This window comes from Rhamphochromis sp. 'chilingali', assembly GCF_963969265.1.
Source record: "Rhamphochromis sp. 'chilingali' genome assembly, chromosome: 10".
Lineage (NCBI taxonomy): Eukaryota > Metazoa > Chordata > Actinopteri > Cichliformes > Cichlidae > Rhamphochromis > Rhamphochromis sp. 'chilingali'.
The window spans coordinates 22,694,431-22,707,552 of NC_137937.1; the positions used below are offsets into that span (position 1 = coordinate 22,694,431).

General features: G+C 38.3%; 1 protein-coding gene across 2 annotated transcripts in view; it reads left to right on the forward strand.

The window, feature by feature from the left end:
* LOC308403754 (netrin receptor UNC5C-like) overlaps nucleotides 1-13,122 on the forward strand; it is a 192,360-nt gene that overhangs the window by 86,371 nt on the left and 92,867 nt on the right. For both annotated transcript variants that reach the window (XM_080893459.1, XM_080893460.1), the window contains exon 2: nucleotides 6,158-6,394. In XM_080893459.1, coding sequence (XP_080749585.1) covers nucleotides 6,158-6,394 — 237 coding nt within the window. The remainder of the gene's footprint in view (nucleotides 1-6,157; nucleotides 6,395-13,122) is intronic.

A 13,122-nucleotide genomic window follows, 5' to 3' on the forward strand; every position in this document is an offset into this window, starting at 1 on the left:
CATGATTCATCAACCAGTCTCGCAGCACTTTTTGCCACACAAAATAACACAGTAGGTTTTTTTTTCTTGTTTGAGATTCCATGTAAAACTGCAACCAGCAATCAAGAGTCCTCATACTGATAATGATATAATCCTGTGTGTTTTCACGGATTTACACTGGTATATACTTCTCCTAAAGTTTATAATTAAAATATAGTTATGTTTAATTGAACAAAGTTAGTAGAATGCTGATGTGTCTACCCATAATTTACATAATCTTTCTGCTTGGAGAGTTCAGACTGAGGATAAAATTAAGTTTCAAACAGATGCAGAAAAAAATGTGAGATCACTTACTGCGTTGTTTACAAAGCAATGGGACATTCATGTCAAGTAGTTCAACAAACTTAGTCACTTGATCCCCTTTTTATAACAGATTTTTCTGTAAGAACAGCTCACACTGTTACACTTGCACACAGATAGTGTTGTTTTATCATGACATTTGTGAACCACCATAGCTTTTCTGGTATTTGGTCATTCTGCCTCTCACGAGAACCACTTACAACCTGAAAATAACTCTCATAAATGTGATTAAAAAAATCTAAAATACTTGACATTCAAAAGATAATATGTCAAGATTTTAACTGTGTGATTCCTAGAATACCATGACTACTTTTTCAATGTTGTGTCCACTAGTAAAGGCATCGTGAATAGCCTTTACCCATCAGACTGTGTAAGGAGTGCTTCGGTTTGTGAGTAAAAACAGGTTTTGACCACCAAGCTTTTTGTTTGTTTTGTTTTTTTAAAGGAAGCTAGAATGAAAATCTGTCTTAATGACACTTTTTAACAAAAGATGAAATTAGTTGGAGAAACATACCCTACTATAATAACAATATACAGTATATAAATCTTTAATAATGGTTTTATTAATAATGAAATTGCTCTGTTATTCTGCTCAGTTGTCCTGGCTTACAGGTATACCTTCAGGCAAAAGTGGGTAAATGGATCCTTACCCACACATATAGCTATTTCAAAGGATGAATAATTTAACAGGAGATGGGTAAACACTTAAGAAATTTGAGTACTGAATACGCAGTGGGAGATTGAAAAGAAAAAAAAATTCAAAAGAGAATATTAAAATCTGTCTGCAATGACAGCAAATCCTGAAAGCAGCTGAACGAGAGAAAGAGAAGGAAGACACAGGAAATCAGAAATGCTCAACTGCTGCTCTATAGACATGGCTGATATTATTATGTTCTTTAGAGCAGAGGTCCCCAACCTTTTTTGCGCCACGGACCGGTTTATGCCCGACCTTTACGGCTTTTAAGGTGTCTCGGATAAATACAACAAAATAAAACTAGTACCGGTACCGAAAAAAGATTTATTCATAACACACGTGAAAAGACCCAGGAAAACCAAGTTAACGATAAAAACGATAACAAAATAACCCTGAAAACTGATAAAAACCCTGAAAACCATACATTTCACACCTGAGCCTCAACTCTTGCAGCCCGGTATCAAACAACTCACGGACCGGTACCGGTCCGAGGCCCGGGGGTTCGGACCGCTGCTTTAGAGTACTGTCTATCTGTGCGTGTGTGTGCGCACGAGCTTGCATGAACAGATGCTTTGGGCGGGTGTGGTTGCATGTTTGTGGACCTGCTGCTTGTCTTTTTGTTTTGCGTGTGTGTGTGTGTGTGTGTGTGTGTGTGTGTGTGTGTGTGTGTGTGTGTGTGTGTGAGAGAGAGAGAGAGAGCGAGCAAGAGAGAGAATGGTTGACATCATATATCCAATACCACGGCAATGATACATTAGCCCTCTGCTGGGCCATCATCTCTCAGTCTTCTCAGTTTTCATCTTTCTCTTCACCTCCCTATACTCCCTGAATCACCTCCCTAAACCTTTCAAGATTCAAATAGGTCATTTTAAGTTGAATCTGTTAAAGTGTAAAGGATGTGTTTTTGTCCATATGTGTGTGCAGGAAAAAATGAGTGTAAGTAATGGGAAAATTGTATTTGTTGTGTTCATAAAACAATGTGTGTTTGTGAGAGACACAACCAGAGAGGAAGAGCGAGAGCTAGAGAACAGAGAAATATGGGAATCCTTTGGTGCATAAAAACACTTTTGCACCTTTACGTTTGTGCAAGTGTGTGCATTTTCCTTTGTTTTTGTATGTGTGAGTTGTGTAATTTGGCTGTAAAGATATGGATTGTTTTAGGTTTGTTTGGTTGTCTGTGGTTGTGTGTATGCTGTCAGTAGTGGTTGGATTAGGGGTAAAGGGGTGGGGGTGGGTGGCTACCATTTTATGTCTATTTACGGTGTGTGTGTGTGTGTGTGTGTGTGTGTGTGTGTGTGTGTGTGTGTGTGTGTGTGAGTTAGAGCATAGCCGTTTCTCAGAAAGTGAATGTTTTTGCAGCTGCTACAGATTGAAACTAACCGATAAGACATTAAGAAGTATGATTTCATGATTTCCACGGCTACTGCACTGATAGGCATCGCATGCTACTTGCAGCGCCAACAAAACAAGACCCAGGCACACATACATGCTCCTACTCAAGAGGCATTTTGACCTTATATGGCACTAAGTTTGGCTTTGTTTGGCATTAGGTTGGAGGAATGAATGCATTTTTTTTGCACTCTCCAGCATCAGCTTTTCAAATTGTTTACATATTTGTTTGTTACTCCTGTAACTAACAGGAAGATTTAAAAAGTATCAAATACTGCTCATATTGCACTTTTTCATGTAAAATTAACCTTGTTTTATGGAAACCATTCAAACCCAAAAATGTATTACTGACGCAAACCATTAAGTCATGCAAAGTCTGTGAGTAGCCTGTTGTTTTTACTGTACAAATATTGTAGTATTTGTCTTGTCAACAGGGGGTTGCTGCATACCATGTTAAATTATTTCAGCATTGTTTGCTTTTTTTTTGCTCAATCTGTCAGTAACCTATTGACTTCTATACTGATTCCAGTGGTCATAATATTGTCTGACGTTCAGAGATGATTAGTTGCCTCTGATGATATATGTTTTTAGCAGATTTACAGATATTTATTGGTTTGGTTTGTAGGTATTCTAAGGTGGGCTTCCCTACTGACTTCAAGGAGGGAATAAATGGGGTTTTAGCCAGTGGCACATATTTACAACATACTGTAAATCGCACCTGGACATTGTTCTGCTACAGCCATCCATTAGTGGTGACAGCATTCAGGCAAGACGTTTATGAGCTGGGCTGTTAGGATCTTTAAGTCACCCTGTCAGGAGATCGGGGGGAGAGGGGTAGGTGGGTGTGTAAGGAGGTGGTGAAACAAGAAAGAGGGATAAGGTTTAGAAGAGGAAAACAGATGGAAAAGGCAAAAGTGATGCGCTGTGAGAGGAGACGAAGGCACAGGGAAGATGCAGAAGTGGAAGGAAACAGTAAGCATTTGGGAAACAAAGCTTTTATTCATAGAGATTTTTCCCCCCTCCATCCTTCCCATTTTCTCATTCCACCAACACTCTTTTCTAGCTATCATGTTTCTTGTGCCAATCAATAATTTATAGCTGTCACTCCAGAGCCATGAACCCCTTCAGCTCTCTGAATGACAGATGAGGGTGAGAATGATTATTGGGGCGAAGTGAAAAGCAGTAGGGGCGTAAAAGCAAAAGCAGGTTCATGAAGGGGGAAAAAGGAGCAAAAAATAGCTATACAGAGAAGGCGGTGCAGCAAGTGAGAAACTAACAGAGAAATGGCTGAATATGACACTGGATAAATAACCAAGTGTTGGAGAAAATTTCCCACAGATAATGAAATTATACAGTGAAAATGTCTACCAATTTCCATACTCTCAGAGAACTAATTACAGAACTAAGAGAGAAAATGTCAGCTTCGTGACATCAAAGTGGGGACGCTGCCTACTCATTTTCCCCCTATTTGTGTCTTGATGTTTTACCTAAGCTGCTTTTAGCTTCTAGCCCCACAGCACATTTCTATTCTCCAAGATAAGGGCCACAATTACACATGCGCACAAATGGATATGGTTGAGGAATGGAAGATTGTGTATGCATGTGCATAAGCACATAAACACATTTATGTGTCGTTTTTTTGGATGCTGCTTTTGTGTGTATTCACAGCACAGTTTATGTGCAATTGGAGAATTGAAAAATTTGGCCTGAAAAACCATGACGTTGTGTCAGTAGCATTCTGTATTTAAATTTTCCGATGAGTCACAGATCTCCAGGTGAGGCAGTCACACACAGAGGCGCACACATACATACAGAGGTCTAGACAGTCCACAAGGTCCAAATGAAACTGGAAGGTGATGGAGTGGAGGAAACTTATACGTTAAAAACATTTGTTTGTGTGCGAGAGCAAGTGTGTGTTTGTATGAACTTTCGGAAAATAAGTGTATTGTGTCTGCCTCTGTGTGTGTATGTGTCTGTGAGAGAGAGAGAGAATGAGACCCTAGCTCTTCTCCCTCCCACCGGCTCTTGTAATCCTCTGTGTTTTGGCGACCTTGGCAACCTGGTGACAAAACATTCCAGGTGTCGCTTTGATTGAGGTCATGGGTGGGCGAGAAGTGAAAAGATGTTGGAGGTAAGGGAGCAGGATGGACTGAGAGGAGGATAAAGTTCCTGATGGCCTCGGGGTCAGCCATTCAGTTTATTCAGTCATTTCCTGCCTGTGTGTATATATTTTCCCTGCCCATTTCTTTATTTGCTCTTCTTCATGTTTTCCAAAAACATATAAAGGAAAAGTTGTAGATTTAAAATCTGAATAAAATGGATGGAGGTTATAATTATGTTATTGATAATTAGTTTTTTGTTTGTTTGTTTAGAAAATTTATGGTTTTGGCTCACTGTTGTGTACATTGATTCATATTTTGTTTACATTTACTCTCAATCAGGGGTAAATATGGCTGCTGAAGGTGGGATATGGCAAGTCAAACTAAAGAGCATTATTAGTTTAAATTTAAACTTATGACTGACCCAATGTAATGGTGACACTAAAGGCTACACCAGTCCAATAAGGTCCATTACCTTAAACCTTACCACACTGTCTAGCGTGGTAATACATTCCCCTTTTTAAATTCATAACATATTACCATTTTGTTAATTTCTGGGCGATAAAGCCTCTGTGTCTTTGACTGACATACAGAATCAGGCACACAACCTCTTTTGTACATCTGAAATTAAATGCCACTTTAAAAAAAAGTTTTTGATTGCTCACTTCTGTTGTGTACAACTGGCCAGATGCTGTGCCATGATCACAACTTTATTGATATCTATAACATGAACACATTATAGCAATGAGAAGGGAAAAAAGGAGGCATAAGTGTGACCATCTGCTTTAAGTGAGCAACTCCATGGCATTAACTGGTAGCAATACCAGACTTCCGCACAAAAAAATATAAACTGACTTTATATTATAAAATCTTCACCTGAATATGATTTGGTTTCTGTAAATTGGAGATGCCAGTATGCTGCTCCAGATTATTCCATGCATTTTAAACCCTGGTGTTGACCCTACCTGTACAGCTTTGACTCTGCATGAGAGAGGTAGTGCTGTAAGTTACAGGCATGTAAATGTATATTTGATTAGTTTGTGATTTAAGATGGACAAATACTGCAGGTTTTTTTTTTTCTGACAGCAACTCACACTGCAAATCTTCATGGGTATTTCTCCAAATCCAGAACTTGTATGTGCTCCCACTGAAAATGAACAAAAGCCCCTGATTAGTCTTGTCAACTGGCAACCAATTCAGGCTAAATCAGTGTACTTTGTCTACTTGGCTTACTGCTGTGAGTAATCTCATAAAGAATAGCTCCAGTGACTAGCTCCCAAGTTTTTGTTGTATGCTTGTTCAGGAGCTTTACTCTTTTTGCCCTCTTTCAATCAGTTTTCCTTCATTGTACAGTCTTAATTTTATTAACTTATAAAGTTAAGACACATACAAAGCCAAGAACGTCTTTTTCTTATGGCTCTAATGGCTAACAGAGTGCTATAACTGGACTCCATAAGCAGGTGTACTGTATAATGATGAGGGGGGGAAAGCATAGTAGTTTGGATAAAACAGATATTACTGATGAAATCAAAGCAATTGAATGAATACAAGATTCACAGTTCCGGCTTCTCTCTTAAAACAGACTAATGAACAGGGGAAATACATTTGAACACTTAAATTTTCCTTCTCTTTGCAGTGAGAGATGACGAAGATTTCCTGAGTCTGAGTGAGCTCCCAGAAACCTTCCCTTCTGACCCACCGGAACCCTTACCTCACTTCCTGTTTGAACCTGAGGAAGGCTACATTGTCAAGAATAAGCCCGTCAATCTCTACTGCAAAGCAACGCCTGCCACACAGATTTACTTCAAGTGCAACAGCGAGTGGGTCCATCAGAAAGACCACACTGTGGAGGAAAGGGTTGACGAAAACTCAGGTAAGCAAAAGCTAGCACACACATCTAAATAGAGATTTACTTGGACTTTAGCAGAAAGTGGCTGTAAGGCAACTGTCAAACTTTTTGAGAGAGATTTTTTTGGATGAAAAAACAAAACCCAACTGTACTTTTACGTCGAAACAGCTGGAAAATAAATTGCTTTTTAAAAAACAAACAAACTAGAAAATAGCAAAAATGCTCAACATATTTAGACTTAACTCATTAAAATCTAAGAATTATGTATTGGTGGAGGAGCTTTCTGGTGTATGTGTACGATTTTGCAAAATCTGTTTCTAACTGGCTTGTAGTGACTAAGGTAGGCAAGGCATTATAAGTGTAGAATCTGTCCATCTTAGTCCTGTAACCACAACATAGACTTCATAGAATACATAGTTAAAATTTTTCTGCCACTCTATTCATAGAAAAACTCATCTTCAATTAATTGTGATCTCGATGTTTTGTTTTGTTTTTTGTTTTTTTATTTAATTGTAAGTGTGTGAAAGTGTAGTTCATGATTATAGTTATAAACAGTATCCTTCAAAATATGGGGCAAATGACATGTCTTTTGATTCAGTGATTCAGTTTTGGGGGTCATGACTATCCTTATAATGACAGGTGACAAAAATGTAATGTATTTAAATTAATTCATTTACTGATACCAAAACAAAATAATAATAATTTTTAAACACTGTGAAAACAGAAAATGAGCTGTAAGCATGCAGCTTTGAACAAGAGGTGTATTCATCATTTACACATATATTTGACACAGATGTTACTTGCCATACATCATACAGAGGTTGTTTGTATTACATGTTATTTAAAATCAGACCATTAAAATGGGCTTTTAACATGCCTACACTGCATAGTCAATTAAGTCCCCCTTTCCCTTTTGATTTATCTGGGCATTTGTCAGTGTCTGGCCCTGTTGATATTTTGCTCTTTGTGATGTGTCCAAATTTTTTGTCTCACTGGTACACTGGAAGCTCACAGGTTAAATCCATTATTCAGATGTTTTATTTGTCCAGAAAGGTAGGTCACATGTCAGATGTGTGTACACAGCTGTCCCACTGCCAGTGCTGTACTGCGATGTTCAGAGGACAGTTTAATGGGATCCACAACGATGTACTGGATCGCAGCCAAAGTTCCACACTTGTCGCTTGACAGCACATGGTATTACTCTGCAGGCTAGGTAATGATGAATCATGCTGTTGCTTTGGCAGGAATACAAAGATATACACAACCTGGTTTCTTAGACTTAAGGTTGACGTGAGCTCAGCTTATGGGTTTCCACCTGCTTGATAATAAGCTTCGGTCCCCAGAGCAAGCAAAACTGAAACACATGCTTGGCTGGAAAAAACAATTGGGTCAACAACCAGCAGCATAAATCAGAATTGTTATTTTGGCTTATGCATATCTCTCTCTCTCTCTCCCCATATATATATATATATATATTAGGGGTGCAACAATACACAAAATTCACGGTTCGGTTTGATACTTTGGTGTCACGGTTCGATATTTTTTCGATACAAACAAATGTTCATGTTTTTTTAATTTGTCATTTATTAAAATTATAAATATATATTTTAACTAAAAAGTACAGTTTTTAAATTTAATGTCGCTGAAACAACAAAGTAATAAAAAAATAAATCTATCTGATCAAGAAATCACTCATCTTTGGAAAAGAGAGTTTATTACAGAGAAATGTCTCTTTCCAAAATAAAAGCTATACTATACCCTTCTTCTGGGCTGTATTCTCAGCAGCATATTAAACATATCAGGTCCCCATAAGGCGAACAATGTGCTAACGGCTGTCTAAATGACTCGGGTAAAGTTTGTAGCATGCATGCTTGTTGCTTTTGTCTGCTTCCACTTGTCTTTGCACTAGGATGATGTCGGCATAAATGTGCAGTCATATTCGTTGTGTTCCCACTAGTGCTGTCAGCGTTAATCTGAAATGACCTTAACGCCACAACACGGCAAATCTCCGTTAACGAGCTACCGCGGATCGCCCCGTGCATGGGGCTAGACAGCCAACACGTTAACGAGCTAACTGCGCTAACGCACTAGTTCCCACCAATGTAACTGAGCATTGCGTGGCACATCCGACACACTGTTTTACTTTTGTTCCATGACGTGCTTACCTTCAGGGTCATACGTCACATGAAAACCAAAATAATTCCAAACGCCAGATCTGAATGAGGGTGGGGGAGGTTCAATTTGCCATGTTGCAACGAGAGCTTAACTTCTGTCTCGCTAGCTTGCCCTGCGCTCAGTGGATCTGCGTTCGACTACTCCGCCTAAGCTGCACTGTCGAGCGCAGATCCACTGAGCGCTCCACACAGACAGCATCGTCAGAAGGAAAGTTGATAAAATAAATTAAAAATTTTGTATTGTTCGATACATATGCGTACCGAACCGAAAGCACTGTATCGAACGGTTCAATATCGATACGAGTATCGTTGCACCCCTAATAAATAAATATATTTTGTTGCAAAGAACATCCCGGAAGCAGAAATTGTGCTGTATGTATACGTTCTTTCTTTGATGTTCTAGTTGGTGTCTGCTTCAGTTCTTAACCAAATCAGACACAGAAACAAAGGTTCGTATGCATATAGTGTTAAATACTATTTTCATAGAAGGTAAATTAAAATAGTAGTAATTTCTCTTCAACTATAGCATCATATCCCCATTGTGTTGCTTGTATTTGATTTCTTAAACATACTTTAAAAAAATGTTTTCCCTTTTCATCTGTCTTACTGCTTTCTAATATTTGAGTACTAACTTTTTTGCTGAGAGCACAAACACAAAACAAAACTGTTAATAAGATGGTAAGTTGGCGTGCTGTCATCAGTTTTGTTTATTCATGAGTTTATGCTCACAGTCTTGCCCTCAGATCTTCCCTCTTTCTTTCCTCCTCTGTCTCTCAGTGCTCAGTACTGACTTCATGTGCAGCTGCTAGTCATTTATTAGTCTTCCATCAGCTGTTTGCTAGCTGCTGAGTTTTGAGTTATATGTTACTGAGAGGATTTTTCTGTTTAATTAATGAACCATGGCTTTAAACTGTCCTCTTGTCTAGTAATTGACACTTAGTTATTAACATAATTTCGATCACCCAGTCTAAGATAACCCCCCCACATACATCAAGTTCTTTTTATTATGTTTCTACAGTAGATTTGTAATTGTGTATAAAGCTCATTTTATATATTAATATCAAATATCATATTTCCGAGTTCTACTGTCTGTCCTGTCTGTTGAAATTGTCCTCTCTTCCTCCCCTCACATCCAACCTGTCGACCAGATGGCCGCCCCTCCCTCAGGCTGTCTCTGTCAGAGGTTTCTTTCTGTTAAAAGCGAGTTTTTCCTTCCCACTGTCACCAAAGTGCTTGCTCATAGGTGTTCATGTGGTTGTTGGGGTTTTCTTTGTATTATTGTAGGGCCTTTACCTTACAATATCAAGTGCTTCGAGGAATCTGTTATTATGATTTGGTGTTATATAAATAGAAAAGAGTAATCCTCGGGTCTTGGTCAAACATGGATTAAGTTTTGGAAGTTTTGGATTTTGGAACTGCTCAAGATGTGTTTTAGTTTGCATAATTTGCTGCTCTAGGAAATTTCATCTCAAGCACACAATAATCAGTATACACATACAAAATATGGCAACTGAATAATTAAATAGAGCTGGTGATATCGAAGATTGCGTTAAGTCATTGTTGTTGTTGTTGTTGTTTGATAACAGCAATTTGATTACAATAATGGGCAATAATTTCTCTGCTCTAAATAAACAGATGAAAAGTGCAAACAACACAGTCGAAATGATGAGAGAACGCCTTTTTTGGTGTCAGACAAAGCTTTTAGTTCACTTTGAAAATATAGGCAATGAAATTAGAAAACTAATTACAAATGCTAGATATATGTATATATCTGTATAGATAGATACAGTATTATAGTACACAGTTTTAGTTAATCGCTTAGAAATCTATTGTAGGGTCTCTGAATTTACTGTGTGTGCACTGTTTATCTGTTTGTCTTTGGTAAAACCTATACTCTGTAAGCTGTTTACTTCTCTTTGTTTCCTGCTGTTTCAGCAGCACAGCTAGAAGCTTTGACCCCCATACTGCTTTTATTATCTGTTTTCTTTCTCCCTCTCTTCCCCACTGTCCCATCTCCTTACTTGCCGTTCTCCTTTCTTTTCTTTTCCTTTCTCTCTGCCTCATGCTGTTTTGTGCTCTACTCTAATTTCCACTGCCTGAAACTGGAGTGAGCAAAGTCAGATAAAAACCTGAGCTTGAGGAAACAGGGGAGAGAAGTAGGGGCTGAAGGAGAGATGTTGATGGAGGGTATCTTTAAGAGGACTGAAAAGGCCAACAGCTATCAGGGAGTCACACTGAGGAGAAAGACGATATGGATCCTGTTGTGCCTCCTGTCCACCTCTCTCTGCCTGTCTTGTCATATTTTAGCAGAAAATGTAAAGTCAGCTTAAGTGTTGAAACACAGAGAAATTTGATTCTGGGGATAGAATGAAATAGATAAACAAACACAGCAAATGTAAAACAACCAAAAGTTGTGTTAAAAAGCTCTGTGTGCCCTGTTTCATTTTACTGCTCGTATAAGTAGAGTAACAGAAATGCAGACATTAAGTGTGGAAAATCAGAGAAAAAACAAAACAAAATCGTAATCAGTGATGATTTACTGTCTTGAAAGATTAAATATTGAGGACTGAATAATGGAGCAATGTTGAATTTTTAAAAAAAGTATGTTTATTGCAATTTTTGTGATTACATAAAGCTCAGTAATAGAAATCAAGCTTTTTTTTATATAACAAAGTTTAAAAAGATAAGTAAAATATGAATGCATGCTTAGTGATGCACTGATTTTACAATGGACTGCCTGCTTCCACAGTGTCTTCTGTCAGTGCAGAAGCTACTGTCGCCAGCTCCCTTATTCACCAGGGGTTGCCACAGTGGGTAGCTTCACGTGTTTGACTTGGCAGAGTTTTGATGCTAGATGCCCTTCCTGATGCAACCCCCAAAGGGATTTGTGTGTCCTATAGAGACGCTGTCTGTTGCATGGGCTTGCATACATTTCCCAAGGTGAAATCTGTATATTTTTTAAATTTCAATAAAAAGTCCTTAGAAGGTGTTGTAAACTTTACTTTCTGGATAAGTTGCAATTATGCAGAAAATTATTTATTTATATATATATATAAAGCTAGCTAACTTGATACTGTTGGGCTTTCAGTCAAAGCCGCACATAAAAGAAACAAAAAGTTACCCGTTATTGCGAAGGGCATTTCTCCAGTGTTTGCTTAAGCCATATGCGTACAACCACAGTATATCTCCATTAGCCTTGAAGTGTGCTAATGACATGTTGTGTACCAGGTTACTTACTTTGTCTCCATTAGCCAAAGTGTGAGTGGTTATTAGTCTGGTAGCAATGACCCGTGACTCCACATCTACACATGCACAAACACGCACACATACATTATTGGCACACAAAGTATTGGCTCTGGTGATTTGTGACCTCTTTCCCTCCATTGCTGCCATCTCACTTGTATTGATTTTTTTCTCGTCTTTGTCTCTCCCTCTTTCTGTTTCTCCTAATGTTTCTCCTTTCCTCTGTCTTTTTTGCCCTCTTTCTGGCTTCACTCCCATTTTTCTCTGTGGCCATTTGTTTAGTTCTTTTTTTAAATGTTGCTACAATGTCTGCAAATGTACAATATCTCTCCTTCTTGAATACAGAAAAGGTACATACCTGTGTCTATCTGTGCGTCTGTCTGTCTGTCACAAGAGAGAGAGAAAATGTGTGATTGATAATGCTTATCTGAGTGTTTTTGGTATAGTTCCCTTTAGGTTTTCTTTTGGTTCATTGCCTCTGTGGAACTCTGGAACTGCTAAAGGACTCAAATGTGCACACTCAGCAACATTTACATGCAGACAAGCATGCACAGACACATACATTGTAATCAGTCACTATCACAGTGGAAACCTTTGAGCGAGTATACCCATGCACTTGCATGTATGCGTACATGCACGCGGTCTACACATTTTGAGTGTTCAGTTGGTTACAGACCGCTGATTCTGTTCTGTCAGTGTCCTCCATGATTTTTCCCTCCAAAGAACTCTGTCAGGCCTTGTTCTCTTCCTTTCTCACCATGCTTCACAGCCTGTTGTGATCTCACTTTAAATACCCCCTTTGGCTCTTCCGTCTTCATCTTTTAAACCCCCCCTTCATCGTAATGCTTATTTAAAAACGTAACATTTAACCTAGCCCTCAGCATTTAAACTGTGCAATTTTGGTTTTTAATGCATAAATAATAATGATCTAATACATTAAATTATTAGCATAATATATGTGTTCTACATAAGGCATAATCTATTTTGCATAATGTCTTATGTAGAACAACCTTCTTGAAAAGAGCTAATTTGCGACAAATGCTGGCCACACAAACATTTATATCTGCTCAGTTTTTTTTATTTTTTATGATGATATCTAGTTCTGGTTAGAAGTTATTGTAATTCGAAATGAAAGTTGAACTAATGTCGGAGACATCAATCATAAAACTGGTATTTCAGCATTGTCGTTGGGACAACTTCCTGTGCGTTTCTTGGCTACTCTTTTGCTACAGATTTTGATTTGTCAGAGAATAACAATCACCATCTCCATATTAGGGATAATAATCATAACATCAATATAAGGAGGGACATTGCTGAAACTATTGGAATAGATCT